The following is a 15,607-nucleotide window of genomic DNA, read 5'->3' on the forward strand; positions in this document are numbered from 1 at the left end:
GATACCGTTTTTAAGATCATGTTATCCATCAGTAGGTTGTTAGTACAGACGTTACCTTTTTTGAGAATAATCCCTACCTTGGTGTGGTCGTTTCTAACTTAGGTCATGTCTCTCTTACTCTCCCACCTATTCCTCAAGTCATTCCTCTTGAAGAATCTAACCCCACATCCACAAGGGTACCATTACAGGTATATAAGTGTCATCCCAAGTAGTCACCTCAAGTTGTTGCCATCCCTCACCTCTCTCAATCTGAGTCTTTCTTTGAGGTTCTTCTTCTCCTGTTGATTTGCCTTTTGCCCTTCAGAAAGGTACTCATTCCTGTACGCAGAATTCTTTCGTTGCCTATCCGATTGCTAATTATGTTTCTATTTCCCATCTTCATATTTTCCTTCATACATTTTCCCTCTCATTGACCTCTCACTCTATTCCTACCAAATACCAAGATGCTTTATCTCAGCCTAGGTGGAAGTCAGCCATGGATGTGGAAATGGATGCCTTACTTTCTCACAAGATTTGGATTCTAGTTAATCTACCTCCGAGTAAGGATCTTGTATGGTGCCGTTGGATGTATACCATTAAATATAACCCTGATGGTTCAGTTGAGTGCTTCAAAGCTCATTTGGTTGCTAAGGGGTACACTCAGACATGGCGTTGATTATTTTGAAACCTTCTCTCCTATTGCTCGTCGGAATTCTATGAGAGTTTTGATCTCTTTGACTGTTAACCTTGATTGGCCTCTTTTTCAACTAGACATCAAAATTGTCTTTCTATATCATGATTTGCATAAGGAGGCTTATATGGAGCAACCTCCTTGGTATGTTGCTCAAGGGGAGAGTGCTAAGGAAGTTTGTAGGATGAACAAAGATATTTATGGGTTGCAACTGTCCCCAATAGCATAGTTTGATAAATTAAGTAGAATTGTTGTTGGTTCACTGGTTGTGGCTTTTCTCAATGTTACTTAGATCAATTTGTATTTGTTTGATGTCAAGACTTTAGAGTTATTGTTCTGGCCGTTTATGTTGATGATATCATTGTTGTCAATGTGCTGAGCCACACACTATGTATTGGAATTGATGTCAACACAAGTGTCAAACTCAGTTCGACCTAATTGAGTCACTATTGGCTCGGACTATTTGGTCCATTGAGGAACCCGATCAATTCATGGTTCATTGATTACTGTCACAAGTTAGGCCCAGCCCACTTTCGTTACTGTTGAAGTGTAGACCAGTTCGGTTCTCTTGTTGGTTCTCTTGTTGGAGTCTGTAATGTAACTAGAATCATTGTAGTGTCTAGGTTCATTGTGCACATGTTAAATGTGTTAGACAAGGATTGAGTCAATCATTCCATATTTGTAATAATCTCTAGTTATAAATAAAGGTGTGGCCTCTATCTCATTGACAAGTTTGTAATGTAACTAGATTCATTGTAGTGTCTAGGTTCATTGTGCACATGTTAAATGTGTTAGATAAGGATTGAGTCAATCATTCCATATTTGTAAAATCTCTAATTATAAATAAAGGTGTGGCTTCTGTCTCACTGACAAGCCAAACTATTCTCCCAAATCTTCTTCTCAACTTGGTATCAGAGCCCAATCCTCTCTTTTGGGTAATTTTTTTCTTTTCGCCAAAGAAGTTCTTCACCGCCACTAAGGCTTCAGCCTCCCATGGTAAGCATGGTTGACTGAACATGCTCGCCTTGCATGTCGCACCAGGCTGACCACCACTAACACCTCACCTAACCTCTAATCGATGGCTGCCGCTGCCACCACCGCCGCACTACTCACCGCCTAAGGGCTCCTGCCCCTTGCACCAATGTTCTAGGTACTGGAGAATTCGCCTGCAACTCTATTGGTTTTCCACAATATCCAAGGCATCAATACAATTTTGTCATGGAAACTCGAAGTAAACTAAACCTTATAGAGGCCAAGTTAACTGCAACTTGAAATCAGTATATGTTGATTTGGCATTGTCCAAGTAACAAACTGAAACTAAGAGTTTAATCTTTAAAAGGAGTGTGGAATTCTATGAATACTGGCTTGTGAACAATGTGCCCACAGCCTCTTTATTTATAATAGGAGGAAGAACATTCCAGAATGGATACAATGACCATTATACCCTTATAGATAAAATTATCCTTGAACCCATTACAACACTCCCCCTCAAGTCGGTGCATATATATCAAGCATGCCCAACTTGCTAATTACAGAGGAAAATGATTTATGACAAAGACTTTTAGTGAGAACATCTACTAGCTGATCACTGGACTGAACAAACGGGACACACACAACTCCTTGCTCCAGCTTCTCCTTGATAAAATGTTTATCAACCTCCACATGCTTGGTACGATCATGTTGGCCTAGGTTGTGTGCAATACTAATGGCAGATTTACTGTCACAGTAGAGATGCATGGGAAGATCTACTAGAATATATAGGTCCTGTAGAAGACCCTGTAACCAAAGTAACTCACAAACTCCATGTGCCATAACCCTAAATTCAGCCTCAACACTTGATCAAGCAACAACCGACTGCTTCTTGCTCCTCCAAGTGACTAAGTTACCTCCAACAAAGGTACAGTACCCTGATGTAGACCTCCTGTCATCAAGGCAACCAACCCAATCAGCATCCGTATATGCTTCTACTCGAGTGTGACTGTGAGGAGAATATAAAATTCCCTTTCCAGGAGAAGACATCAAGTATCTCAAGATTCAGTAGGCTGCCTCCAAATGTGAAGAGTGAGGATCATGCATGTATTGACTGACCAAGCTCACGGCAAATGCTACATCAGGTCGGGTGTGAGATAAATATATCAAGCGACTAACTAATCTCTGGTAGCTGCCTTTATCAACTGGATCTCCTTCCTTGCTCTTTAGATGAGTATTCGGCTCCAGCGGTGTATCTGCAGGTTTACATCCTAGCATTCCCGTTTCACTTGGCAGATCAAGGATATATTTTAGTTGGGACAAAAAGATGCCACGAGCTGAATGAGCAACCTCAATTCCCAAGAAATATCGAAAGTCTCCCTAGATTTTCACTTCAAACTTAGTTCCCAGGTAATTTTTCAACCTCTTCACTTCTTCCGTATCACTCCCAGTAATCACTATGTCATCAACATACACAATCAGTACTGTGATATGCTGCCCCATTTTTTTTATGAATAAAGTGTGGTCTGTATTACTCTGCTTGTAGCCATTTGACACCATAGTTTTGTAAAATCTCCCAAACCAAGCTCTCGATGATTGTGTCAAGCAATACAGTGCTTTCTTCAGATGACAAACTTCTCCTTCAGTCTTTGAAGTTACAAACCCAAGTGGAATTTCCATGTAAACTTCCTCTTCTAGATCACCATGGAGGAAGGCATTCTTTACATCTAGTTGTTGAAGTTCCCAACCTTGGTTGACAGCAAAGGAGATTATCACTCTAACTGTGTTCATCTTCGCAACTGGGGCGAATGTTTCCAGGTAATCAATGTCGTGGGTATGAGTAAACCCTTTTGAAACTAATCTGGCCTTATACCTTTCAACAGACCCATCTGCCTTCTAATCGATGGCAAAGACCCATTTGCAGCCAACCGGTTTTTTTCTAGGTGGGAGAGATGTCAATTCCCAGGTTTTATTTTTTCCCAGAGCACTCATCTCCTCATTCATTGCTTCTTTCCATTTCTGTTTGGCAATTGCCTCCTGCCAAGAGTTAGGAATAGAAATAAGAGGATAGAGAGGAAACAAATGCATGCAAGGAAGGAGATAGAGATTCATAAGACACAAAATTAGATATGGGATGTTGAGTAGAACTTATTTTAGGTTTCCGGATAGCAATAGGTAAATCAAGGCTAGGATCATAGACAGGCATACTAGGAGTAGCACTAGAAGCAAGTAGTACAGGTGGAGATGGTTCAATGGTGGTAATCTTTTTATGGCATGTTCCTCTGGAGAATGTTTCATTGAAGTGGCGATATTTTCCAATCTCCCCTGAACTAAAAGCTGCTCAACTTCACCTTGTATTAGAAGCTGTTCATGTTCCTGCCCAGTGATCCCTTCTTGAAGTTCTATTTCTATAAATGGTTCTTCAACAGTGGGAACCTCACCTTCCAATGGCGCAATAAGAGGAGACACCTCATCACTCCAAGGCTCTCACTGAAGAGGTGTAAGAAGTGCAAAATAGGCCTCAGATTCACAGAAGACAATATCTATAGTGACCAACATCCGTCGTGTGGAGGCATGGTAGCACTTATATCCCTTCTGAGTGGCTGAATATCCCAAGAAAACACACCGTAATCCGCAAGGATCAAGCTTACCAATATGGTGATGATTGCGGGCAAAAACAACACACCCAAAGACCTTCGGAGGGACAACAAAGGATGAATTGCACAAAAGAACCTCAAGGGGTCAGCAGGCATCCAAGACCCGAGTAGGCAGGCGATTAATGAGACATGAAGCAGCAAGAACAGCATGTCCCCAAAACCGTGGAGGGACATTCATGGTAAACATGAGAGAGCGAGCAACCTCCAATAGATTTCGGTTCTTTCGTTCAGCAACACCATTTTGGGCCAGTGTGTCAACACACGAGGTCTGGTGTATAATCCCATGACAGTCAAAGTGCGAAGGCGGCTGTCCATGTACTCCTTCCCATTGTTAGTGCGCACAATCTTCACACGGGCATCGAATTGAGTCCAAACAATTTAGTGAAATAATTGGAAGTAAATAAAGACATCACTCTTCCGATTCATCAAGTAAACCCAAGTAGTTTTGTTAAAATAGTCGATGAAAGTAACAAACCATCTAAAACCAGAGGTCGACACACACCGGGCAAGGCCCTACACATCCGAATGAATCAAACCAAAAGGAACTAAACTTCTTTTGTCAGAGATGGGATAAATAGCTCTAGTTTGTTTAGCAAAGTGGAAGCATCACAACTAAAATTGTTTGGATTACAACTTTTAATCAAACTAGGAAACAAAGTAGATAACATGCCAAGAGATGGATGGCCAAGACAACGATTCCATTTATTGAGTTCAACAAGGGCAGAATCTGAAGTGCCAGAAGGAGATACGTGAAAAGCTAAAGTAGAATTTGTTGAAGATGATTCGTCAAGCACATAAAGGCCACCGACCACCTGACCACTACCAATCATACGACCCGTTTCCAAGTCCTGAAACAAACAGTGAGAAGGAAAAAAAAAAAAAAGGTTACTATGCATTTCAAGTCCCGGGTGATACTACTACTAGATAAGAGATTAGTAGAGAATTTCAGAACATGTAAGACAAAGGAAATATGCATAGAGGGCAAACATTGCACAGTCCCTTTCCCAGAGATGGGGGAAAGGGAACCATTGGCAACATGAACTTTGGTATTACCAGATAAAGGAGAATAAGTCAAAAATTAGAAGGAGAACCTGTCATGTGATCTGTTGCGCCAGAGTCAATTATCCAAGAAGTGGAATCGATAGAGGAACAACTACCACTAAAAGAAGTACCTGAACCAGAAGTTTAGGACAAGGAAATGGCAGAGGCAGCCGTAGAAGAACCAGAGGAAGTACCATTATCCAGCCTGGTCATCAAAGTGCAAAGATGCTACATCTCGTCCTGGGAAAGAGGCTTGATCGGATTAGAAAATTGATCATTAGAGGAAACTTGGTTGGCCCAGGCAGAACGATTGGAACCACATCCCCGGGTATCTGCAGGGCGCCCATGAAGCTTCCAACAGCGGTCTTTGGTATGACGTTCCCTACCATATTAAGAACACTTGACCGGAGGGCGATCATTGCCCATACGATCAGTCCCAGTACCATGAACAGAATTCCCTTGGGCAGCAGATTGCGAGCTAGAGAGAAGAGCAGATCGTTCTTGAGTAACAGGCTGAATCATTGTTGTCCAGCGATCGTCTTCAGCAGCAACAAGGGAATATGTTTGTTCAAGAGTTGGAAGAGGATCACGATTGAGCATTGTGGCCCGGATCTTATCAAATTCAATGTTGAGACCAGCAAGAAAATCAAACACACGCAAGTCCTCTTCCCACTTTTGAAAAGCAGTAGTATCCACATCACAGGAAGCAATAAATGTCCCATAAAAATCCAATTGTTGTCACATGGCACACAACTTGGAATAGTATTTGGAAAGAGTCCACTCCAATTGCTTGGTCTGAAGAATTTTTTGGCAAAGCTCATAACGAGAGGCAGCATTGCCGATCTTAGAGTAAGTATCCTTGGCTGTTTTCCAAATCTTCGCAGCCGTGTCAAGAAGAAGATAACGCCTGGCAATTTCTTGTTCCATAGAGTTAACAAGGTAGGACATGACAAGAAAATTAGAAGTCACCCACTTGTCATGTGTAGAACCAGCATCAGTTGATTTGGCTACCATTCCTATAATATAGCCAGAGAGGCCACAAGAACAGATAATGAAGAGGCAGGAGCGAGACCATAGCAAGTAATTGCTACCATTTAATTTAATCGAACTGGTAGGGAACAGGAGGGAAATCAAGCTGAGTCGTGCCTTCATGTCCAGAGGATGCAGTGGTAATGTCGGAATCTCCTGGTATGGTTGCTAGAGAATGCAAACAATAAAATTACAGGGAAGAGAAAGAAAAAAAAATCGAACAAAGGTGTTTAAGGCATAGAGAGTAGAAACACCCCTTGGTGAACTCCCACCAAGGGTGAAAAAGGGGTGGTGGTAGCAGAAATAGGAGGAGGAACCCTTACGAGAAAAAGAAAGAGGGGGCGGAAGGGAGGTGGAAAGCCTGGGTAGGGGACCGAAGGTGGTGGGAGGCGGAAAAAAAGGCGGAAGACGGGGTGGGAGGGAGGCGGAAGGTGGTGGCTGTCAGTGGTGGTGGTGGTGCTAGGTTGTAATCGCGAGAGAGGGGAGAAGAGAACCGAAAAAAAATTACTTTCAGGATTCCCACTCCAATACCATGTGGAATTCTATGAATACTGGCTTGTGAACAATGTGCCCACAGCCTCTTTATTTATAATAGGAGGAAGAACATTCCAGAATGGATACAATGACCATTATACCCTTATAGATAAAATTACCCTTGTAACCATTACAACAAAGGAGCAAGTCAACTTTAATACTTCACCATGGCACATATGATGATGACAAACAAATTTATGCATATAAAGTTTCCTTTAACTTTAGTTCAAATATAAAACAGCAAACAGTTCCAACACATGCTGCTCAATGTTAAAAATATTACTCAATTTGCACGCATGCCGAAGGAAGAAATTGAACTAACTCACATCTTTTGGGTCAAGAAGATTGATTCGGGACTGATCAGAAGGATCAGACTTGGACATCTGCAGACACACAGCAAAGGAAAACAGTAAGTGTTCAGACATGGTTGAATGAAAATTCAACATGGCATAATGAATTGCAGTTGACACGCATCATGTCAGCAGCCTCCCAACAACAGCTATTAAATAGCTACATGCCTACATTATATTATTTTGTTTCAGTAATATCCTATGATGCAGTAGCACAAACCCGCTTGGAAACCCAAACCAAGAACCAGGTCCAAATCTGGTTTCGGTCCAGTAGGATATTATTTGGAGTGGTTACCTTCTAATCATTATTTTATTTTATATTACATTGGAAGATTAAATACGTAGAAGATTGGTTTCCTCACTTTAATGTTAGATTCCTAGTTGAGTTCTATCTTTTTTTAGAAGGTAGTTACGAGTTTTATCTTCAAATATGCATGTAAGCCATCGAAATATTTCAGAGAGTCAAATGAATTCAAGTTTGGTTAGAGTGAGTCTGTGTGGCCTAATAGCAGCATGTTTGCTGTTGGTCATCTCTTCCCTCTTCTCTCCCAATTTCTTCTAAATTATCTTCCGGTCCTGGCATGAATCCTTCTTTTTCTTTTTTATTCCTTTTGTTCTTCTTCTTTCCTCTTCCTCCCTTATTGTTTCTTCTTCTTTGCTCTATTTTGGGTGGTGACTGCAGTCCTCATAAATTGAGTCAAAACTCCTTGGAATCTATACTTCTGGGATTGAAATTTGGTGGGCTGGTCCTTATCCAGGAAACGATTTAACTGCTCAGTTTGGTGCCCAACAGATCTCCTTATTGTGAAATCCAGTACCTAGTTCAGGTCTGGTTCGCTGGTTTCCGCCAGACGCAGTTGCAGAGAAATTAAAGTTATTTATTTACCTGGATTTGGTCCTCTCATCAATTGAAGTCTAGTTTGAGAGCAGTAATAGTCACAATCAAAACTTCTAGTACGACCTTTTATTCCATCAAGTGGTTGAAGACAACCTCTTCACGCGACTCTCCCTAGTCTCCATATATACGATTACACCTCCATTTGCAACTTTTAGTTAACAACCCATCTATTTATATTTTATTCCATTGACCATTCAGATCCTAACTTGATTTATAATTCCAGAATTACCTCTTTCATTTAAGTTAATTCCTGATTTTGTACCCCTATTCTGTTATGTTACTCTTAAGGGCTTGACTTGTCTGAAGAAAACAAGAATTATAGAATTGCCACTACTTTACAATTTTGAACCGTTGATCATCTAGGTGGGCCCATAGCGATCCCAAAGCAGGGTTTGTGACTCAGGATTGCATCACTTAATTTATTGAGTGAGATTCTATCTAATTGAATAAAATGTCCTTAACCTCTGAACCAAAAATTATTATAAAAAGAAAAGAAGAAAAAGGAGAACTAGATGCCAAGTTCCTCAAAATTAGATTTGAGCAATGTAGACATGTAGTTATAAAAGACCAATCTATATCTTTTTAGTTACTGCAACAATAATATATATACAAAAAAAATATATCAAGAAAGGAAGAAGGGGATGAGAGACCACAAAATAGAAAAGCAAAGGCAACAACCCCCGAAGGGTGGAAAAAGAAGGGAAGAAAGAAAACAGATATGGAAAAGCAAAAAAAGAACGAAAAAAATGAACTTCCTAGGCAGATTTCAGGTGGGTAGGCAGGGCAAGCAAGGTACTAAAACTCGGGTCTCGGTGCCAACTCGACTCTTGGAAAAACCGAGACGAGTCGATCTTGCCGAGTTGGTGCATTTTTTTTTTTTCAACTCGAAGCCTCAACTTTGGGTCAACCCGAGATCCAAGATCTCGCCGAGATATGTCGAGTTTTGTCCAATTAGGTAAGGTATTTAAGTGGTAGGTGGGTTAAAATAATGGGTCGAAACTGAGATCCAACCGAGATCCGAGATCTCAGCGAGATCTCACCGAGATATTGCACTTTTGAGACTCGCAGGCAATCTCGTCTCGAGATTTCGAAAATCCGAGAAACTCGGCGAGATCTCAGCGAGATCTCACGAGTTCTCGAACCTTGTGGGCAAGAGCAGAAGCTTAAGTAGACACAGATGTAAGCAATGGATAAGATGAGACTACAGTGGGTATCATGATATGGTTTATTGTATATCTATGACTTGATCCGACCGCTGGAGAAAGGAGGCTGATCATGTATTAATGAGTGGGGAAAGGGAAACGGCTTACCTTGGACATTTGGATTGCTATAATAGCATGTTTAATAGAAAGCAGAGAGAAGGACGTAGAAATGGGACGGGATTGCAGACTTAGTTACATCAGTGTAACACATCATTCCTCCTTCTGTAGAAAAGGAAGGTTGATCATGTATTGAAGAGAGGGGACATGATTTTTTTTTTGGGGGGGGGGTGTGGAGGGGAGGAGCTGAATGAGAGGGGACATGATTAATCATGAAGATTTTTTAAGTATTCTGTTCAACATTCTACGCCAATTAGTTAAACATCTAGTGGTATAGAAACTTATAGATGAATAATGCAAATTCTTGTTACCTTAGAAAGACCGTCAGTGAGAGACATTACCCGGGCACCTGCTGGTGGGATAAGAGATTCAGGAACCTACAACAGTGAATTGATAAGGTAAGGGTCCCTCTAACTTTCATTATATTTCACAAGCTCAAGTGGGGGAGTTATAAAGAGGCATCAAGGAACAGAGTCAACCTTAAAAATTGCAGAACTTCGTCTGTCACAAAAACAATGTAGGCAATCAAATCAGGTAGAGAAAGAGAAGCAAAGATGATTGGACCTGCAGAAAGGGTAAAGGGTACCATTCAAATCCAACTGCTGGGAAAATTCTATTCTTACCCTCCCATTTTCTTCCACTTCCTTCCATAGATATAGTTAACTCGCTCAGCCAGCTCACGGGTTAACTCTAGATGTTGTTTCTGATCCTCACCAACTGGAACCAAATCAGACTGCAGTTTCATGCCAGAAACATGTAAGAGTCAAGTATCTTTAAGGTCATAATGAGCATTTAATAGAGCTAAGGGAGAATAAATTTCAGATTCTAAGTTTCAGAAACAAAAACCATACAAGAAATAACACAGCCACACAACCATAAGTAGAAGGCCCAAGTAATCTATCAATTATTTCTCCTTATTATCTTTACTTTTCCCAGAAAGCATGAAAAAATGGAGGATCTAACAATCAGCTCAAACTATGGATTGTGTATTAGCATCATCTAAATGTAAGGTGCAGGAACAGATCACCTGATATAAGAGAATATCAGAAGCCATCAAAACAGGATAAGTCAGAAGTGCAACCCCAACTTGTTCGTCTCCCTACCAGAGAGAGAGATGCCTCATTGTCAATATGTACTTATCAATGAAATCAAATATCATTTGGATACGAGCATTTTTTACCATCCATTAAAAAAATGACCAGATAAACACATCCAGAAGCAGATATTGGAGAGAAGTAAACATGCTCAAACCATACAGGTGAAAGTTACAATTGCAGAATAAATTGCGTGAGACAAGAATAACAGTAATTGGAAGACAGTATTACAACAAGAAGTCTTCCTTGAAGCCCTGGACATATGTAGACCATTGCCTAGACAACAATTAGTATTCAATTTTTCTCAAGTAAATTTCAGCATATCTGGAGATCACAACCCACATTCTTCTGCCACAAAACATCTCCTACGTGGTACCTAATGGTCATCCCCCCCCCCTCCACGTGTGCCATTTTCAAATCTATGAGTAGATAGGACATCGTTTAAGGCAACTAATGTGGAACAAAGATCTTCTCGCGAAGCAATACAAGTATAAGCTCTAGATCTAAAACAAAAGGTCATTTAGGAAATAAATGAAAAAAAAGGTAGTAGTAATCGTACAGCAACTAACGCACCGCCTTGCGTGATTTCTCTTTAAATTGAATCATTCTGTTCAGCCAACCAATTGGTGTGACAGAACTCAGTAGCCACATCAGTTCCGCATGAGCACGGACATGAGACTGCACAAAGACAGAAGCCTGCAAGTGGAAGACAAAGCAAGAGTCATCCAGCAGTAATGATAATGAGACAAAATGAAAAAAGAATTTTCCACAACCTTGGTCGTGTCAACACCACAAGCCATGTAAATGGCTGCCGTACTTTTTGTTGATGTAGCTAGCTGTTTTACATCATGTTCTAGAGTTATCTGTGGATGCCAAAAACCCAGACTGTTAAGATACTTAAATACCACAACAAACCACCAGAAAATATGCAATTAAAACATCAATTAGAAGTTCAATCAATCAAACTTTATTTCTTTCCTTTTAATCAACACAGAGAAGCTTATATCGTACATGGATTGGGTAAGTATTTCAGAGTCAATTGAAAGGTGAGCTCTTGGCTAGTGAGCCTGTCTTGGTTTTGTGTTGAAAAGGTTCATTTTGCTTGTTCCCTCTCACGCTGTAGGGTGTTTTGTAAGGAGCTGTTTGCATTCCTAAATCCTAATAGCTTTGCTGTTCTGCCCTCCTCTCTCTTCCTATGTTTTTTCCTATGGTCCATCCCCAACCCCCCCCCCCCCCCCACAGAAAAAAAAAGAGAGGGTGTCGCATCTGTATGGGTCTTTTGAGATTTTTCCTTCTTCAATAGTATCCGTTGCTTGGTTATTTTGCTTTTTCTTCTATCTCCAATGCTGCAAGGCAAAGGTCACTTCCAACATTCCAATTAAAACTTGGGTTCCTTGCCCGCAAAATTGACATGTCTAAGGCTTATGATAGGGCTGAATGGAGTTTCTTGCTTAAAATAATGAAAATGATTGGTCTCAATGATCATTGGTGTAATCTCATCTCATTATGCCTTTCCTCTTTCTCCTATTCTATCAAACTCAATGGTTCTGCTTTCTCTCATTTCCTCCCTTCTAGAGGTCTTCGACACGGAGACCCCCTTTCACCTTATCTATTCCTCCTTGTTATGGAAGGCCTTTCTTGAATGCTTGTTGCTGCCCAATCTGATGGTCTTTTTAAAGGGATCAAACTGGCCCGTTCTGCCCCTATCATCTCCCACCTTTTCTTTGCGGATAACTGTTTTAAATCTATCTTACATCTCTTTGAAGACATGTCAGGACAACAGATCAACTTCAATAAGAGCTGTATTCACTTTAGTGCTAATTGTTCCGAGTCTACTAGGAGTTCTATTTCCAGAATCATTGGCTTTAAACAACTGCTAACTAATTCTAAATACCTAGGCTCTAAATTATTTTGGCCTGGATCAGGATCTTCTTCTTTCAAGGACATTGTTGAGAAGTTAGAGAACAAATTGTCCAGGTGGAGAATGAATCTTCTTTCCCGAACGCACCACTCTAATCAAATCTGTTCTCACGGCTATCCCTACTTATAACATGGCCATTTTTAAATTCCCGCTGTCTACCTGTTCTAAAATTAATGCAATTCAAAGGAATTTTTGGTGGGGCCACTCTTCTTCCAAAAAAAAAGATTCATACAATTGCTTGGAAAACTGTCTGCCCAAATCCTGTGGAGGTCTTGGTTTTCGATCTAGTGCTACTCATAACACAGCACTCTTATTAAATCTCTGCTGGAAAATCTTAAAAAATCCTTCTTCTCTTTGAGTTCAGGTTTTGAAAGCAAAGTACTTTTCTATTTCTTCTCTGTTGGAGGCCCCTAAGGGTCGAACCCATTCCAAACTTTGGAGGGGAATCCTGAATATTTTACCCACTTTTAAAAATTTACTTTGCTGGAGGATCGGGTCTGGATCTTCGGTGCACATTTGGACAGATCCATGGATTCCATCTTTACCTTCCTGTCATTCCCCACCCTCCATCCTCCGCATCTTTGTATTCTAGAGCGTCTGACCTCATAAGTTCAAATGGCAACTGGAATGTTTCTCTTATCTCCTCTATTTTCCCTTCCACTACTTCTAAGGCCATTCTCAAGGTGAAGTTATCTCCTCCTTATACCACAGATGAAATTTTTTGTCCTTTTTCTAAAACTGGGAATTTTTCCACCAAGTGGCTGCTTCATGTCTTTTGAAACAATCCTCCAATAATCCCATTCCCAACCACTCCTCTTCCTCCTTTCCCTGGAATTACATTTGGAAGTTAAAGACGCACCCAAAGTTCAAAATTTTTCTTTGGAACCCGGAATGGGTATTGCTCCATGGATGTAGCCAATTTACCGAACCATGTAAATATTGTATTGTGGTTGTGTGCATTGATATAGAAGCATTTCTGTGTGTGCACTGTGAATAGTGGGTGTGCATTTTCTGGTAGGCCCGGCCAACTTGGTTGCAGTGCAAGTAATGTAGCTCTAGATAGGAGAGGGGTCCTACTAGAGGCCAAGCAACAAGATCAAATAAAAAAGGGGCTGCTGGTTTGAATGGACAGAATTATGATTTAGGTCAATTCCTAGAATTGGGGTGGGATAATGAGAATGTAGCTTGTATGATTAAACTAGGCAGGTTTTAGGGAGTATAATGAACTAGGTTTGATTAGATTTAGATAAGAATTTGAAATTCCATAAATTAGGCTTAGGATTTCGGGTTTTGGGTCTTAGAATTTAGGTTGAAATTAGGGTTTGGGATGGGGTTTTGGAGCAGGGCTTCTGGTTGAGTGCTAGGAGCAATGGGAAGGGTATTCGGTTGTAATATGGTGTGATTCTGATGGCTGAATTGGGCAATACAGAATTTAGGGGGTTTTTTGGGTTTTCTATGAATGAGGGAATCTTAGGATTTGAATGATATTTAGGGGCAGAACTTAAGGTCGAGTGTGAGGAGTGAGGAGAAAGGACTGTGGTTAAATTTTGGATGAAAACTGGTGAAGGATGAAGGCTGGACAGGTTTAAGACTAACTAGGGTTTATGAGTTTCAAACCAAAATAAAAGGGGATCGATTGGGAGGGGGGAAATTAGAGGATTAGGAGAAGAAGATACTGATCAAATTGCAGCAGAACTCCACTGGCAGCAGCTTGAACAGTGTTGAAGGATAAAACCACCATCGGATAGGGATCCTCCCAACCGTCATGGCGCAAGGAGTCACTGGAGATCCACCTGCCCTTCTTCCTTGATAGAACCACAAGGCAAAACACTCTAAAGAGCAGTAGCAGCAACAATGGCAGCACAAATCTGTTTTTTTTTCAAATATTCAACTGTGGGGGAGCCTCCCACGATTTCTAATTTTATAATAGAAGGCCATAGGCCAAAACCTAATACAAATTAAACACTTCCTTCCTAAATCGTGGAAGGGTATAGCTAATTAAAATAAATTAGAACTTTAACCCTACTAACTTAAGTTAAGAGACACTTAGCTAAATCACTTAAATTGAACCAATTAACCAATTCGATGCAACCAATTTGAACCGGTTCAATTAAAAAAACAGAAAATAAACTATGGAATGGAAAATGCAAGCCTAAACTATGGCTCCCAAATTAAGCCCTAATTTCAGGACTTCTTCTTCTTCTTCTTCTTCCTACTTGGTGCTGCATCAGCAGGAGTGCATACGAATTTGTAACTGGTAAAACTGGGATTGCCCCAACCAGTAGTGATAGCAGTACATTGTTCCAGACAGTCAGGGTAACACAGTTTGAGGATTAGTTGCACAGTGACAGTGTTCGACAGAGTTTGAATTTGGGGAGAAATTTTATATACACTGATTCACCCCCTCCCCTCTCAGTGTGTTGAAGCCAGTTCAATACTGTGTACGTTATGACCCTCCGCGAAGTGGGGTTAAGGCTGCGTATGTTATAACCCTCCCCAGACCCCACAGTGGAAGGAGCCTCATGCATTGGGTACACCCTTTTTTAGTCCCACACTGTAAACATAGCATCCTTTAACTTTGATATATCAAAACTAAATGTAACCATTTAACAATTGTTTATGAGCCACAACATGAAATCAGAGAAGCCCAAAGCCACCAAAGCTCAGGAATAACTTGTACAAGGGAAACCAAGGGACTTATAGCAGCATTACATAGAGGAAAAAAGACAGATGTAAATAGCAGAACTTATGGAAGGGAGTGTTAAGAGCCTTCTTTTGGTGCATATGGGAGGAAAGGAACAATGGACTGCTCCCAAACAAATATGAAGACATAATGGAGGTGATTGATATAATCAAAAGCAGGGTTTGCTCACTGGGGCCTTGGATGACAATTTATACAAAGAAATCCCAGCATATCAACCACAGAGAATTGTTTCCAGTTCTAGTTTTGTAGGAAGAAAAGGAAAGGTGGGAAAATCAAAGGAGGATAGTCAACTGGCTCCCTCAACCCCGAAGGAATGATATAGATGTACACTCCCAGGGGAACTCCGACCTCGGAAAAATTAGGCTTTGGGATGGAATAGCGGTTGGAGAATTCTCAGGGCCTATTTGGTGAAGTAGATTCT

At 40.7% G+C, this 15,607-nt stretch overlaps 1 protein-coding gene across 6 annotated transcripts in view; it reads right to left on the reverse strand.

Annotated features, from left to right (window-relative positions):
- LOC122671730 (tryptophan--tRNA ligase, chloroplastic/mitochondrial) overlaps positions 1-15,607 on the reverse strand; it is a 48,725-nt gene that overhangs the window by 19,517 nt on the left and 13,601 nt on the right. For 5 of the 6 annotated variants that reach the window (XM_043869123.1, XM_043869126.1, XM_043869125.1 and 2 more), the window contains 7 exons: positions 11,335-11,424; positions 11,135-11,257; positions 10,495-10,566; positions 10,091-10,200; positions 9,947-9,968; positions 9,779-9,844; positions 7,227-7,283 (listed from right to left, as the gene is read on the reverse strand). In XM_043869123.1, the coding sequence (XP_043725058.1) occupies positions 7,227-7,283; positions 9,779-9,844; positions 9,947-9,968; positions 10,091-10,200; positions 10,495-10,566; positions 11,135-11,257; positions 11,335-11,424 (540 nt within the window). The remainder of the gene's footprint in view (positions 1-7,226; positions 7,284-9,778; positions 9,845-9,946; positions 9,969-10,090; positions 10,201-10,494; positions 10,567-11,134; positions 11,258-11,334; positions 11,425-15,607) is intronic. The other variant, XM_043869124.1, reaches the window with a different exon arrangement.

The sequence above is a fragment of the Telopea speciosissima genome, chromosome 8, assembly GCF_018873765.1.
Source record: "Telopea speciosissima isolate NSW1024214 ecotype Mountain lineage chromosome 8, Tspe_v1, whole genome shotgun sequence".
Classification (NCBI taxonomy): Eukaryota; Viridiplantae; Streptophyta; class Magnoliopsida; order Proteales; family Proteaceae; genus Telopea; species Telopea speciosissima.